The sequence below is a fragment of the Camelus dromedarius genome, chromosome 13 (assembly GCF_036321535.1).
Source record: "Camelus dromedarius isolate mCamDro1 chromosome 13, mCamDro1.pat, whole genome shotgun sequence".
NCBI lineage: Eukaryota > Metazoa > Chordata > Mammalia > Artiodactyla > Camelidae > Camelus > Camelus dromedarius.
Window position 1 is genome coordinate 3,269,116 of NC_087448.1, and position 14,298 is coordinate 3,283,413.

A 14,298-nucleotide genomic window follows, 5' to 3' on the forward strand; every position below is an offset into this window, starting at 1 on the left:
ACAATTTCGAGTTCCTAATGTTTTAAATTAAATTCAGTCACTTCCTGCACAACTCTTCAAGTGTATTTTTAAAAATCATTATATTTTACACTTTAAATGGGTAACTTTTATAGCATGTAATTTGTACCTTGATAAAGTTGCTTAGAAAAGAAAAAATTCTGTAAGTTCTACCCATCAATGCTACTTTTACCCTCAAGCGTGTTATACCTGTAAATATTGAAAATGGTCCTCCCTTCCCTCCCTGCCCTGCTCCCTCATGTCCTTCCACATTCTATTTTTTTTTTTTTGCCTTGGGGGGGGGCTTTCTTTTTCATTTTTTTCTCTGGTTTAGACATTTCTAGATTCTTGACCCTTCCTTACTTGATACCGTCCACATTTCTCCCTCTCAGGTGACAGTGGGCGACGCAGGGGCTCTTTTCCCACCTGCGCAGAGCAAGCTTCCCCCTGCTGAGGCCCAAGGGGACCATCCATCCCTGAGATGAGACACAGGCGACAGCTAGAACTCTGATGCGTGTTCAGTTTCAAAAATGAAAATCACTGCTGCTTTCCAAATTCTTGCGAGTGGCTGGACGTCACCACCTGGTGATGCATCCACTCAGATGATGTGGGTTTAAAGGAACGCCTGCTAATGGCTGCATTTCCTCTCCTGGACGGATCTCCGGAAGCGCAGACAGCATCCTGGTTCCCCACCAGAGATGCGGATTTCAACACCAACGCAAGCTTAACTGTCTTCTCCGGAGGTGTCCCCTCGGAGGCTGGACGGTGACACCCTTCCGAGCTTGCGGGGGGGGGGGAGGGGGGTTCCTCTGCAGAAGGGTCTTGCTCATTTTCGCTGTGATGCTCAGACTCTAATCTGGCAGCCCTGAGGTTGACACTTAAGAAAAAACGATCCATTTTCTTTAACTTCCAAGGGACTCAAATAGCCAATAGACTTATCTGAAATACAGAATTTTAAAGTGGCTTTTTTCATTTCCAGTGACTCTAACCACACAGTCCTCTTCACATGTCAGCGGGTGACCAGGGACCCCCAGCCACGTGCTCCCTCCCTGACAGGACCTGTTAAGAGGGTCGATCTTTTCTCAGCAGTTACAGGGAGGCTCTGTGGGGCGATCCTGAGGGATGTGGGCAGACCCCACCTCCACTGTCCTCTCCCGTCCTTGTCCCCAGCTCACCTGTAGGCTGGTCCCAGGTGGACGTCCCCGGGCCCTGGAAAGACTCCTTCCCATGGGCATTTTCTTTCTCATCAACTCCCCCTTATTCTGATTTCTTGCCTCGCCATCTGATCTCCTGAATTCTGGTTCCTTTCACTGCATCAGGTTAAACTTAGGGCAACCTTCTGCTCCTGCAGGGAGGCTCTTGCCCCACCTGTCCCCTACATCTGGGAAACGCTTCGCCGCCAGGGCAGGATGCAGTCAGAGCCACGAGTGTCCTTGTCCACCTGAGCTGCTGGGCAGAGGGAGGTGGCCCAGGGGACCTGAGGAAGGGCAGGGGCCATGTGCCCAGGCCCAGAGGGCGGCCTCCTCTCTGTTTCCAGTTCTTTTTCTGGTCTATTCAAGATACCTTAAAGCATACAACAAAACCAGATTTCCGCAAGTTCCTGCCAATTCAGCTTTCAGGTCTTTTGCTAAAATAAAACCAAACAGTGCATGTCTCTTTCCTTCTTTTGACTCCTGGTTCAAATCCCTCTTCTCATGTGTGCGTGAGGATCGGGGGGGGGGGGGATCTCTAAGCAAAAGCACGCAACACCTGTGTGCCAGCTGCCTTTACTTGTTCATTTTATTCTCACAGCAGCGCCACACGCTTAGCAGGACTATAACTTTGTTCCTCAAGTTACAACACAAGCAAGCAGCTGAACTAGGGCTTCGGCCCTAGAGATGCGCCCTTAACTATCCTCCTCTGCCCCTTCTCCAACATACTCCAGCAGGACCGCTTCCTAATTTGCGGGACCTGGTGCAAAATGAAAATGCAGCCTCCCTTGTTCAAAAATGATGACGAGTTTAAGATGCAACTGCAGAACATTAAAGGGAAACAAGGCCTCTTGTGTCACGGGGCATTCCCCCCCAACCAGGTGCGTCTTCAAATGCTTCTTCCAGCTGCATCGTGTGTGTATGTGTGTGTGTGTGTGTGTGTGTGTGTGTGTGTGTGTGTGTATTTGGCTACAGTGGGTTTAAGGGAGGGGGTGATTATTATTCACATCTAAGACAAGGTTGTATCAAAAGTACTGTCCTGAAGCGGGTAGGAGGGATAAATTTGGGAGTTTGAGATTTACAAATATTAGCCACTATATATAAAAATAGATGTAAGAAAAAAGTTTCTTCTGTACAGCACAGGGAACCGTGTTCTATATCTTATAACAACCTTTAATGAAAAAGAATATGAAAATGACTATATGTGTGCATATGCATGACTGGAGCACACCAGAAGCTGACACATTGTAACTGATACACTTCAATTAAAAAAAAATAGCCCTGTACTGATTTTCATCCTCACACTGTGAGATGCTAATATTTGGAGAATAAAAGTGGAGGGTATAAGAGGTTTCCTTGCACTGTTTTTATAAGCCTGATATTATTCTAAAATGAAAAGTCAAAATATCCAAAACATTCACAGCTAGACAAGGCTGTGACCTCGAAGGTGAAGAATTTCCCCTCTTCCCCCGTAACTGTCTTTTACTTGTCTCTCCGTCAGCATCATCTGATCTCCAGTGATGACGGTTAACATCTCAATCTTCTGTTTTTGGTTTCTGATCACCAGCGTGGGGTCAGGGCCGTGACATGACACCAGATCACCAACAAGACTGCACTCAGGGACCACGTTCATGACTCTGGTCCTCATGGAATTTCACCACTTCATAATCAGCCCCTAAGCAGATGAATGCTTGGCCTGCTATTAGCTTTTATCAAAGTTGTATATATACACAATATGTAATACATATATACAATATATATAATATGTAATATATACAATAAAGTTAGTTTTAGTCAAAAAATTCTCATGAATTATATTCTACCCATTATAAGTACAAACCTAAAGGTAATGATATAACCAGTGTTTTCCTCTAAATAGTCTGAGATGGATTTTGAGTTTGCCCATTCATTTTTGAAAAAAGTCATTGCAACTTTTGTACAGATGGAAAAAGTAAGACCCAGAAAATGAATCCACTTGCACTTCTGCAAACCAGCTAGATCTTAGTTTTTGTACTGTTGATCTTATTTGTTTAGTCCTTTCAAATGACAAATTAATTAGTCATAGGGTGATCTAAATTGATAGTTCAATATCATAACACCACATCAAATGTTTCATCACACAGGGCCACTCACCCCACAAGTTCCCAACTCTGTGATTAGTGTTAAATACAGTAGGGCCTCAAAACACAAGAAAAAACAAAAACAAAAATGCCTAAAATCTTTTCGCACGCACACAATTAAGTGTGCAGGAAAAGGACTGCATACTCTAAATATATCTTTTTGAATACTGGTGAGGGCCACGCTAGCCTGACTGTAAACTAAATCTACATAAGCAACAAATGGATACTCACGCTGGGTTGTTAACACACCTCCATGCTTTTATTTTAATCTTTGTTAATTGATCTTGAACGTTGTTTCATTATTTTTTAAATAACAAACGATTTCCTCCACTTGGCGATGGGGAGGTGAGGAGGAACTCAAAGACGCCCCCTAATGGAGCTCAAAAGAAAATCACATTCACTCCGTGATGGCCTGGGCGCGGCTGAGCGGGGCCGACCGGTGCCTGGGGTTGCTGACTGCCCCACGCCAGCCTGCGGCACCCTCACCTCACCCTCAGGGAAAGAGGAACCGGGAAAGAGCAGCTGCTCTGACAGAAGCCTCGAGGTCTTGGACCCCTTTCTCCATGATGAATCTGTACGACGTAATCAGATTTATACACACTGACAAACTCAGTTTAGAAGAGTAATGAGCCTACAGACAACCTGGGGTAAACTCGCTAATCCCCGGGACCCAGGACAGGCCAGACAGGTAACAGGGGACAAAGAGAGTCCTGTGTTCTGCAGAAAAGCAGAGCTAGGTGCCTGGCTGCAGAGCGCCGACAAAAGTCAGCCCCTCAGTGGTGGCCTCGCACAGCCCCGCCCTGTTCGATTTTCTGCAAATTGTTTATCAGGCAGAAATCTTATTGGACGAATTAACTAAAACTGGATACATGCAGAGTCTGGGTCCTACCAATTCCACTTCTAGGTGTAGAGCCAACAGAAGGTGCAAAGGTTCCCCAAAATGTTTTCAGAGAAGATTCACAGGAACATGCTTTATGATGGTCCCAAGCCGGAGGCAGCCCAAAGGTCATTCAGGAGTAAAAGGGACAAATGTGCTGTGACACAGTTACAAACTGAGTAAGGACTGACTACTGCTGCAGGACCCAGTGGGGAAGAACGTCACAAAGCGGTGAGCTCATGCATCGTGCAGATTACATCCTGTCCCGTGCCATCTGTATAAAGTTCAGATGCTAAAGCTCTTCCTTGAGGCTGGAAGTCAGAATGGCGATTACGTAAAGTCGGGGAGGAGAGTGACAGGCTTCGGTGACGTCCTGTGCTGCAACGTGGTGGGTGACCTCAGGAGGGGGTCAACTTTGTAAAAACACGTGACCAAGCCATACCCTTAGGATCTGCAGTAGCATTGGGTGGCCATCATACCTCGTCCTCCAGATGTAAAATAAGAGATCTGTATTTTCGAAAGAGGTTTACGTGTCCTGTCTCACGTGATGAGTCTAGATTTTTATATTAGAAACCAACTAAAAAATTGTAAAGCAAGATGGGACCCAAACAAAAAAGTCAGGGGGCTGCACGGGGCTCCTTGGGGGTGGGGGTGGGGCTCTTGGGAGGCGTGTTTTCTGATCCAGAATCTGCGTGACAACAGGACGTATTAAGTCCTTCCACCCGTAAGTCGCTGCACCTGTAGCAAACCACACAGGGAGGACTTCCTCTGCACGGTGACCTAGAGCCCGGGGACTTCCTCCAGGGGCAGTGGATCTGAACTGAGTGCATATCCTTACGCCTTAGAAACGTTTTGTTGTAGGAAATCCCAGGATAACATCTTTTTCTGCTAAAATGAATGGAAGGAAAGATAGAGAAGTGGGAACTTGGGCGACTCCTGCTGTGGTGAGACCCACCCTCCCGCCTCCCACGCCTGTGTTTACCTCATCTTTACTCTGCTTCCTGTTGTCTGCACACACTGTCACTCCACCAAAGCCTGATTTTCCTCGCAGTTTCACATACGAGGATTAAGAGTTCCATTTTAACGTTGGTTTGAACCGAAAGTAAAGTAAGATTTAAGAATATTTTAGGTGCTGAACTCCACATCTGCTGACAAAAATATGTGAAGTCATTTGAAAAGGATTCGCAGGCTGTCAACGACAGGAGTTTAGAGTGCAAACCTGTTACAACGTTGCAGTATCTTTTTTTAGCCTCTGCTCGAAGAAATAGTTAATCCATAACTATATACCTAGTGTTGATATGAACAAGTCCTTTTTGAAATATGTAAAATATTTGACTTCAAATGCTTTGCCAGACCCTAACACATACTACCCCATGATGTTTTACAGTTCATGAACCTCATTTTTAAGATGGCATTTAGTGTTATGGAGAGAAGCCAAGAGATGAGTGGTGTAAGACAAACTCAATCCAAAACTGAGGCAAAAGGCACTGACATTTTTATTTGGCAATCTGTTAGCAGCAACCAGAAGAAAATCTCTAACTTCCTTCTAGTACTGAAACTCCGACCCCACCTACCACTCCTTTATTTATTATAATATTGTAAAACAAAATAAACTGAAGAATGGACTTGACTTTAACCCAAAAGCCAGTATCACAGAAATCAGAATGATTAAGAAAGTGTAATCTGAGATGCAAAATACAAATAATTCTCTTGGTTTTGAAAATAGTCCCTTTAAAATATTTCACTGTGACCTGGGGAAAGCTGGAGCAGACCAGGTCTGCTCTCCCACCTGCTATTTAAACTAGCAAAGTCAACTGTTTAATGAAATAAACTCTTGAGACTGATGAGACACAAAAAAGAGGTGTGCAAGGGCAATTGGTGCCATAAAGGGTAAGTGTTAGAGGATTCTCAAACACGAGTCTTCATAAAATGAAGGTTAGGATGATGTCTTCTGACGGAGTAATTTTTATAACAAGCACATGGTATAGAACATACTCAGGATGCCAAGAACTTTAACTAAACTCCAACTCCTGTAAAGCTAATAATAGGAGTATTTTTTAGAGGCCGTGCTATGTGAACTATTATAGCAGCAGTTTAAAACAGGAGAGGCAACAAAAGGAAATTACATTATTACAAATGTATTTATTAACTTCTATTGCAGATTTGATTTTTACGTAAGAACAATTATAACAATTGTTATTTTTTCCAATAAATGCTTATATGCATGAAGTGGAATCACCCTACATTAAAAGTTTCTGAAGTAACTGAAATTAGCTAGAAAAAAAAAAAAGACATGAATGTAGACACATGAGAGAATTATTTCCCTCCTGTGAAAAATGTCTGGGAGTGTTCCATCAAGGAATATATAATATTAGAGCTAAAAATTGCAAACTTGAAATAAACCTAAAAGACTTACATGGTACCTAGATCCTATTTTGAGTCCAACTGTTTAATATGATATTTACATGTAAACTGTTACTTTTTCATGTATGGAGTGCGAGATTTCTATATACTTTTTTCTTTTTGGTTTTTCTCGGTATTAACTGAAAAAAGGAGAATTGGTGTTTAACATAAAAACAGAGAGAATCCCGGGATTCCCCCCCCCCCCCCATGTCTTCATGTCCTACAGGCGTGGTGCTTTTCCTCAACAAGCAGTGGAATAGCGTTTAGAAGATGCGATCATGGCCCCTTTGAATCTGTGCTTCCTATGAGCCCAGAAGCTATGACTAAGTTGTTCAACATGGCATTGGGGGGGGGGGGGGGAGTCGTTCTAATTCTATTTTTCCTTAAATGGGCTCTATTTCTTGTAATTCACATGACACCCGATGGCTGCGGTTGTCTGTTAAATTTCCTGTTTGGGTCTAGTTTCAGAAAACCAAAACAAACAGCTCACAGAAGAGGGTATGGTAATAACCACTTTTTTTTTTTCTCCTTTTGGCATTTCCAGTTAAGAGTTTTCTCTGTAGAGGTGCAGAGCAAGGGGGGCAAGCAGCCACAGACAAGGTTTCCGTAGGTCACAGAAGTTTCAGCGCACCGAAAAACGTGCCGTCTCCCTCCCGCGAGATTTTAGCATCTTCGCGCGGTATCGCCAGTTGGAGTTCGTCCCCTTCCTCCAGCTTGGCAATGCCTGGAAAAGAGCAATTCACAAGGACTTGAAGCAGCGGTACCACAGCACAGACCCGGGGGAGGGGCAGGAACATCAGAGTAAACTCTCTTCTTTTGGAAAAAAAATGTTAACAGAGGCATTCACACTTCAAATTACACCCGTGGACTTGGAAACCAGTTATAATTCTACTCGTCTAAAAACAAAAAAATACCAAAAAAGTTTAAAAAAAAGGAAGAGCACACAGAGTTACAACAGATACAAATGGATTTATCACCTGCTGTTTCTAAAATGGAGACTCTAAACAGGAACCAAATATCTAACTTTAAGAGGAAAAAAAGTTCAGTAAATCATCACCTATGGTGGACTAGTATGCAGCTAAAATGGTTTTGCTTCATTTTATTGACAAAGGATACCGTTTATAATAATGTTCAATAAAAATAAAAAAAATACACAGACACTTATGAACTGCATAGTCCTAAATACTTTTAAATGTGCATATAAAATGTGTAAATTATTAAAAAGTTAAAGAACACATTATTAACAAAGCACATCTGTTAACATAAGAGTCAGACTATGGGGTTAGGAGTCGTTTGGCTTCCTTTTTATAGCCTTCTATATTGTTTTCTTAAATGACCATGCTTGTCTTTATAATCAAAAGCAACAAAGTTCATTAGCTTCTCAAAACGGACCAATAAATCTGCATGTGCCTATTTCACAATAATGTACCCTGTGACTCAGGAATACAAAACACAAGAACTACACTCAGTATATCAAGTCAACCTGACCCCATTTTAAGAGAAAAATAGGAAGAAAAAGAAAGAGGAGGAGGGGCAGAGAATAAAACAAAGACACTGGCAAACAAAATAGCATCTAATTGTCAATAATTTCAACACAATTTTTAAAAAGTAGTTGTACTGTTTCATTAATATGCTGTGGTTTATATGAACACTTATGTGTTAACCTCTATTCCGCTGTCAAACCCAACACACATGGGTTTCCTCCAGCAGCAGCCAGAGGGTATTTATTTACTGAACATGTAAGATGCACCAGACCCCTTCGGAGGCACGCACGGGGCAGTGGTTGGAATGAACAAAGATTCTGTCTCTAAAGATCTTGTTTTTTGTAATGGACTAAGACAGACAACAAACAAAAGAACACAGGTTTAGATATTGTTAAGGGTAAAGTGTACACTTTCTAGGATTGGCAAAGCATTTGATGACTATGCTAAGTAGGAAAAAAAAAGACTGAACTTATTTGTTGACTAGATTAGTCAATTATCATAGAGACTGAAGATAATCTAGTATTTGACAAAGGCTATATATCACAGAACATCAAGTAATAGTAACTCTCAAAATAAAGGTGCAAACCAACCACTTTTAAAAGTAGGTTCCATTTCAGATTTCAACACTGAGTTTCTGGCTCTTTCAATTCTCCCAGATTATAACAAACGGCTCTAACTTTTCCTACAATAAACATACTAAACTTGCTAATGAAATAATGAAGATTCAGCTCTGTGTACAAAAGAGGCTCCTTAGTGTTATGCTGAGCTCCTTAAATGGACCATTTTAATTTTTTTCAGATTATTACGAAAGCACTTTATACACTTATACACCAATGTGTGGTGTTTAATGGTTTCAAACAAATTCGCCCTAGAACAGATGAAAACTGAAAACTTAAATTTCCTAAAGAACAGTTTTCGTAAAACATACTAAGCTATCAGCATTGAGAACTATCTTGAAGTAGTCAAGTTAATTACTCTTAAAAAGTCAGGTACTTAGGAACTCTGGCCAAGTAAATGTGAGATGCTCAGATGATAAGAAAATCTGAAAAAGACTTTGTTGTAAAGCTCCAAGTATTAATTATAGACAAATAACAGATTGGAGTGGCCACACTGATTACAAATACTTAGCAACACCCAAATACTGGTCACCGCTGGCTACAGGGAAACCTCTCTATGAAAATTAGGGAATTTCAACTTAACACACTTCCTCCTCACCCCATCAAAGCTATTTATTGCTGTGGGTCCAGGATGACAATCGTCTCCTTTATTGTGAACTATTTTCCTTCCTTTTTTTTTTTTTTTTTTTTAACAGATTCATTGTGCAATTGTCAGTAAATGCCTTTGAAACACAGTCCTTCAAATTGCACAGCCACCCTACCCTCCAAACCTGTGTTTCACACTGTCATTCACACTAACTGAAGACCTTCCTTGGGGTCCTGAATGGATTTATCAAAAATTACCAGAGAGAAAAAAATGTGTTTAATGCAAGGTTTTCCCCCCCATATACTGGCCTTGATTAATCTGGAATTACCTCCAAAACAAAATGATTGACAGTTACCGCCCAAACAGACCTGAGATCGAGAGAGCTTATCTTTCCCCTTCTCTCCATCCCTTGGGCCCTGAGCTGAGACACAGGCGGACTCCCACACTCCACTCCCCACGATCGCCCATCTGGTGTCCATCCACACCAGACTTCACCTGCAGGAAGGTGAGAGAAGCCATTGTGCCACTTGCCCTGACCCTCAAACTGGCCAAAGGCATCTCTTCTGTTGTAAATAAAGAAGAGACACTATGGCTTCCAATCGGGTCAGACCTGCTGTCTTAAACCCAGTTCTGGAGCTTAGTAGCTTTGCAGCCTCAGACAGTGTTTGCTGCCTCTCTGTGTCTCAGATCCCACCCCACTTCAACAGGGAGGATTACATGAAGGGGCACAGGCAAAGTGGCTGGCATGCAGTGATCACTCTCTTATCATTCTATCGTTGCTGTTATTACAGAAGACGACACAGGTGAGGATCCTTCTCGGTGCTGACTGCTGTGAAGTTCCTGCCATTCCAAATGTTTTTGAAAATGGTAAACCTGTTAGTGCTGATTTCCTCAGTCTCAGTGACACAGACTAGCTTATGATTCAAGATAATACAAACCACACAGTATTTTGAGGAATGTCTTTCTATTTATACAAAATTATTATTTACCAGCTGAATAACAGGAATTATTGGGTAGTGTTTCAGGCATGTTTTGAATACATCGGAACAAAGTCACCAGACTCAATTCGTCCCCAAAGACGTGGACTTTTTTCCTCTGTATTAGGTGTCCCATGGCAAAGGTGTTATCGGTGTATAAAACCTGGGAAGCAAACCAAAGAACTTTGTCAGAAGTGAGCACAAAATGGGAGGTGTTGGAAAATGACAACAGCATTAGGGTTGGACCTACCTGACCATATATGAAGAAGTAACCTGTTTCTTTGACCAATATTTTATTTTCTTTTTCTTCAAGGGCTCTTCCTCTCTTAAAGCTGAGAAGCCATGGAACAAATGTGTAAGCTCCTACAATGAAGAGAATGATTTATAAGGTAAAAACACTGAGAAAAGCAGTTTTTGACCTCCACTTAGTTGCTAAACTAAGTCTCAAACTTAGAGAATTTCATCTTTAAAAACAAAGAGGAAACAGAGAAATCACAGTCCTCCAGTGGTTTCTCAGCCTCAGTGACATACTTTTTTCCAGGCAAGTATCAGATACGGGAACTTGAAAGCAAACACTTCATGTGAAATGTCGGGGTTTTCTAGTTCTTCTGTATTCAGCAACTTTCATAATAAAGGCTGGTCTGGATGGGAAAGTCTGGAGCAAAAAATGGACAAAATGTCTCTGAATAACAGACCAACAGAGATTTTGGGGGGTCTTCTTTGATTCTGTTGGGGAGGAAGAAATTTTCCTCTACCCTTCAGGTTCTTCTGGCTGGTCTAAGAATTAAAATGATATGAGGCAGATCAATAGGAGAAAATCAAACAAAAGTTTAACAACAGGTGTACATGGGAGAGCCCCAGGAACACTGAGCTCTGTGCCAAAGCCCTCAGCTTGAATACCATTTTCAGCTAAAGACAAAAAAAGGATGTTACGAGTGGCGGCTTGGGACTTCAAAGGGGAGGAAGGCAATTCACCAAGAGATGGAAAAGCAAAAGTGTGGTAAACAAATGTTTGCTAGGCCACCAGAGTCAGCGGGACCCAGGGTGGGGACTCTGATCCTAGGCCCTGCCTGAGCTTCCCCCACCACCCTTAGCCCATATTCTCTGCAGATGTCTCTGGTGATGGCTCTGTTCCAGGACCAAGCCCTCTATCTAAACTCTTTTGGTCAGTTAAGGAGGGAGGTAACAAGAAAAACTTCCTGAGTCTTCTTAAAAATAATAATTAAAAGTAATCAGCCTAAATTAGATCCTCACACCAAAGAGATACATTTTAGGGTGGTAAATGTGGCTCCCCTCTAGTTCCCAGAGACGAGGGAGTTTTTTGTGGAGACTTTAGCAAAGAGTACCAGGAGATAGCCAGCGCCCTCTCCAACAAGGCAACTGAACAGAACTTACAGAGAGAGAGAAAACTTAGTAAGACCTGATCTTTACTGGGACACGGTCAGGGCCCTTTATGAGAGCTGTCTGAAATATTCAAGCTGAAGTGGCTTCTGCTCAATACACCAATTCTCCTCCAGCAGCCCTCAGACTTCACTTGGGGAGTGACGGGGGAGCCACTGTACTCAAAGAGGCAGAGAGAAGACAGTGGCCAAAGAAACAGGCAGCAAAAGGGGCTCAAATGGCAAAGCCAGAACACCTACCGAGAAAGTAAGCCAAACTTCCCATGAACTCACAGGCTAAGGTCACCGGATTTGTCACCATCACGTTGTGTAAAGACTGGCGTAAACAGTGGACCCTCAGGCTAGAGACTGGGAAATTGGGGTTATAAGTAAAATGGTATAAAAATAAGTGATGCAGTTAGGGAAATGGTAATGTAACAAGAGAATAGTCTAAAATCATATTAAAAATACTCCTATGTAATTGGCAGTGCTGGGCCACACGTGTCCCCAGACTTCACCTTGGCCATAACTAGAAGAGAAACAAAATCAGTACTAAAATTCAGGGTGTACAGGATGATACGCCAGAAGCTCAGGAAAAGAACACCTTGTCCCCGATTGGCTGTAAAGGAAATCTCGCCCTGCGGGTTCTCCCAAGGAGGCCCCGGAGGATGGAGGCAGCAACGGTTTCAGGTTCACAAATACAACAGTTCAGTGTAAGGGCCAACTCCAATGGTGCCCCCAGGGCCAAACCATTCTACTTGACCTTTAACCAAACAGGATTCCCAAGGGAAGCCTATAAAACAAGAACCACAGATTTTCTGAATATTTCTGAGGCCTGAAGAGCCAGAGGTGACCAAAGACGATTACACTGTGAATTCAACTTAAAATAAAGCAAGTCCTTAAGGCAGCCGGCAAGGCTCACGTCTCACAGAGGGAGGGAGGGGAGCGCGAGGGTCTGGGGGCAGGCGTGCACGGGGAGAAGGGAGGGCGAGCGAACCCCACAGACCTCCCCCACTCCTCTCCTGTGCTCCCAGGCGGAGTGAGCGCTCCCAGCTGTGCGCTCTTCCCCAGGGAGTCTCAGAGAAACCTTTTCCTGAAATGGAAAACCTCCAGCGCCATCACCTGTTTTGATATAACATCATTTCAGCAAAAAAGATGATAATAACATAGTTTTAAATTCTGCTTAAATAAGATCATGTGCCCAAAGCATTTTTTAATGTAGAGTCTGGAAATACGAGGAGGAATTAATACCATGGCTGTGGTTGCTGTCAGAGGCAAGCTGATGACCGAAGGCGACTGTTTTCACGGTAGGAAAGACACTTATTTGATGTTCTGACCACAGAGGGCTTTTTTCGCCCTTCCAGCCCTACACATTTTAGATGCTAACTTCTCTGAGTCCGGGGATGGTTTATGTTTGGTTCCCTCCTATTTCCCCAGGGCTAAAAAGGATGACTGGCCCACAGCAGATGCAGCAAATATTTATTAAATGAATTAACTCAACTTTAAACATAAAATACTTCAGGATGGTGGCGTACTATGCAATTAGTCATGAACATTCCGCTGTATTCTGAAGGCATTTACTACCTGTTTACTGAAACTCCGGGAAATGAAACACCCGCATCATAGAGACAATAGGTATTCCTGAATGGAAGCAAAACACATATTTCTAAAACTGCTTCTTTATATTCCAATCAGAGATATTTACTGACTAAAAAAAAAAAAAGAAATTTGCAATACCTTAAATTGAGCCCCTACTTCTGGACACCATGCTTATCTATAAAATTAGTGAGCCAGTTTGTACCAAATTCCATGGCCGTATTGTCAGGATAGAGAGAAAACCAAATATTACGATGATATTCTTATTTTCTCTTGATATTTGCTTTTGGCATTTCATCCTATCTTGCTGGAAATATATTAAAGAGAGAGAGTACACGTTGGCTTGTTTTTATGTACTGTCTGGGTTTCTCCCCTGCCACCCCTGTATACACACACGCGCGTGCACACACACAGATTATACTCCATTAGGCCAAGGAAATGACTAAGCTGTAGTCAGAGCTGTAAACCCAAATGCCAAGAGTAGAGCCTAGCACAGGAACCTGAGCAGGTGCGCGTAGGGGCCTTCCCAGTGACAGACCCCTCTGTGTCCCTGCTTATTGTCGACTAGGAAAAGCGGTTATGGAAACACACCATGACTTCCTAAGCCCTCCGTCTGGAACAAAGAACAGGCCCTGCCAGTTAATGTTTGGGAAAGCAGAGAATGCAGAAACACAGAAAGGACAGTCAGGCAGGAGAGCAGCCGTAAGTTAAACAGTCAATTAGTCACAAGGGCTTCCAGTTCAGTTTCAAAGGTGAAGGTAAGTCTGGTGCACATTCCCAAGCTGTTCTGCAGATACCAAAAGCCCCACCAGGTGAAGAAAGTCGACTGTGTGCTGACCACCAGCACGTAGCCCTAGACCACTGGAACCCAAAAGTTGATGATGTCGACTGCTGACACAGCACCCTATTATCTCACCACCAACCAATCAGAAGAGAGTGCACAAACTGATCACTCACCTTGAGACCCTCTCCCTCACACTGCCCTTAAAAACCCTTCCCGAAAGTCATCCTGGAGTTCAAGTCTTTTGAGCACAAGCTGCCCATTCTCCTTGCTTCGCCTTGTAATAAACAC

At 42.9% G+C, this 14,298-nt stretch overlaps 1 protein-coding gene across 2 annotated transcripts in view; it reads right to left on the reverse strand.

The window, feature by feature from the left end:
- Positions 1–5,657: 5,657 nt before the first annotated feature.
- Positions 5,658–14,298, reverse strand: part of TNFSF13B (TNF superfamily member 13b) — a 31,243-nt gene continuing 22,602 nt past the window's right edge. For both annotated transcript variants that reach the window (XM_031466307.2, XM_064492983.1), the window contains 3 exons: positions 10,502–10,614; positions 10,264–10,414; positions 5,658–7,311 (listed from right to left, as the gene is read on the reverse strand). In XM_031466307.2, coding sequence (XP_031322167.2) covers positions 7,199–7,311; positions 10,264–10,414; positions 10,502–10,614 — 377 coding nt within the window. In that variant the 3' untranslated portion in view covers positions 5,658–7,198. The remainder of the gene's footprint in view (positions 7,312–10,263; positions 10,415–10,501; positions 10,615–14,298) is intronic.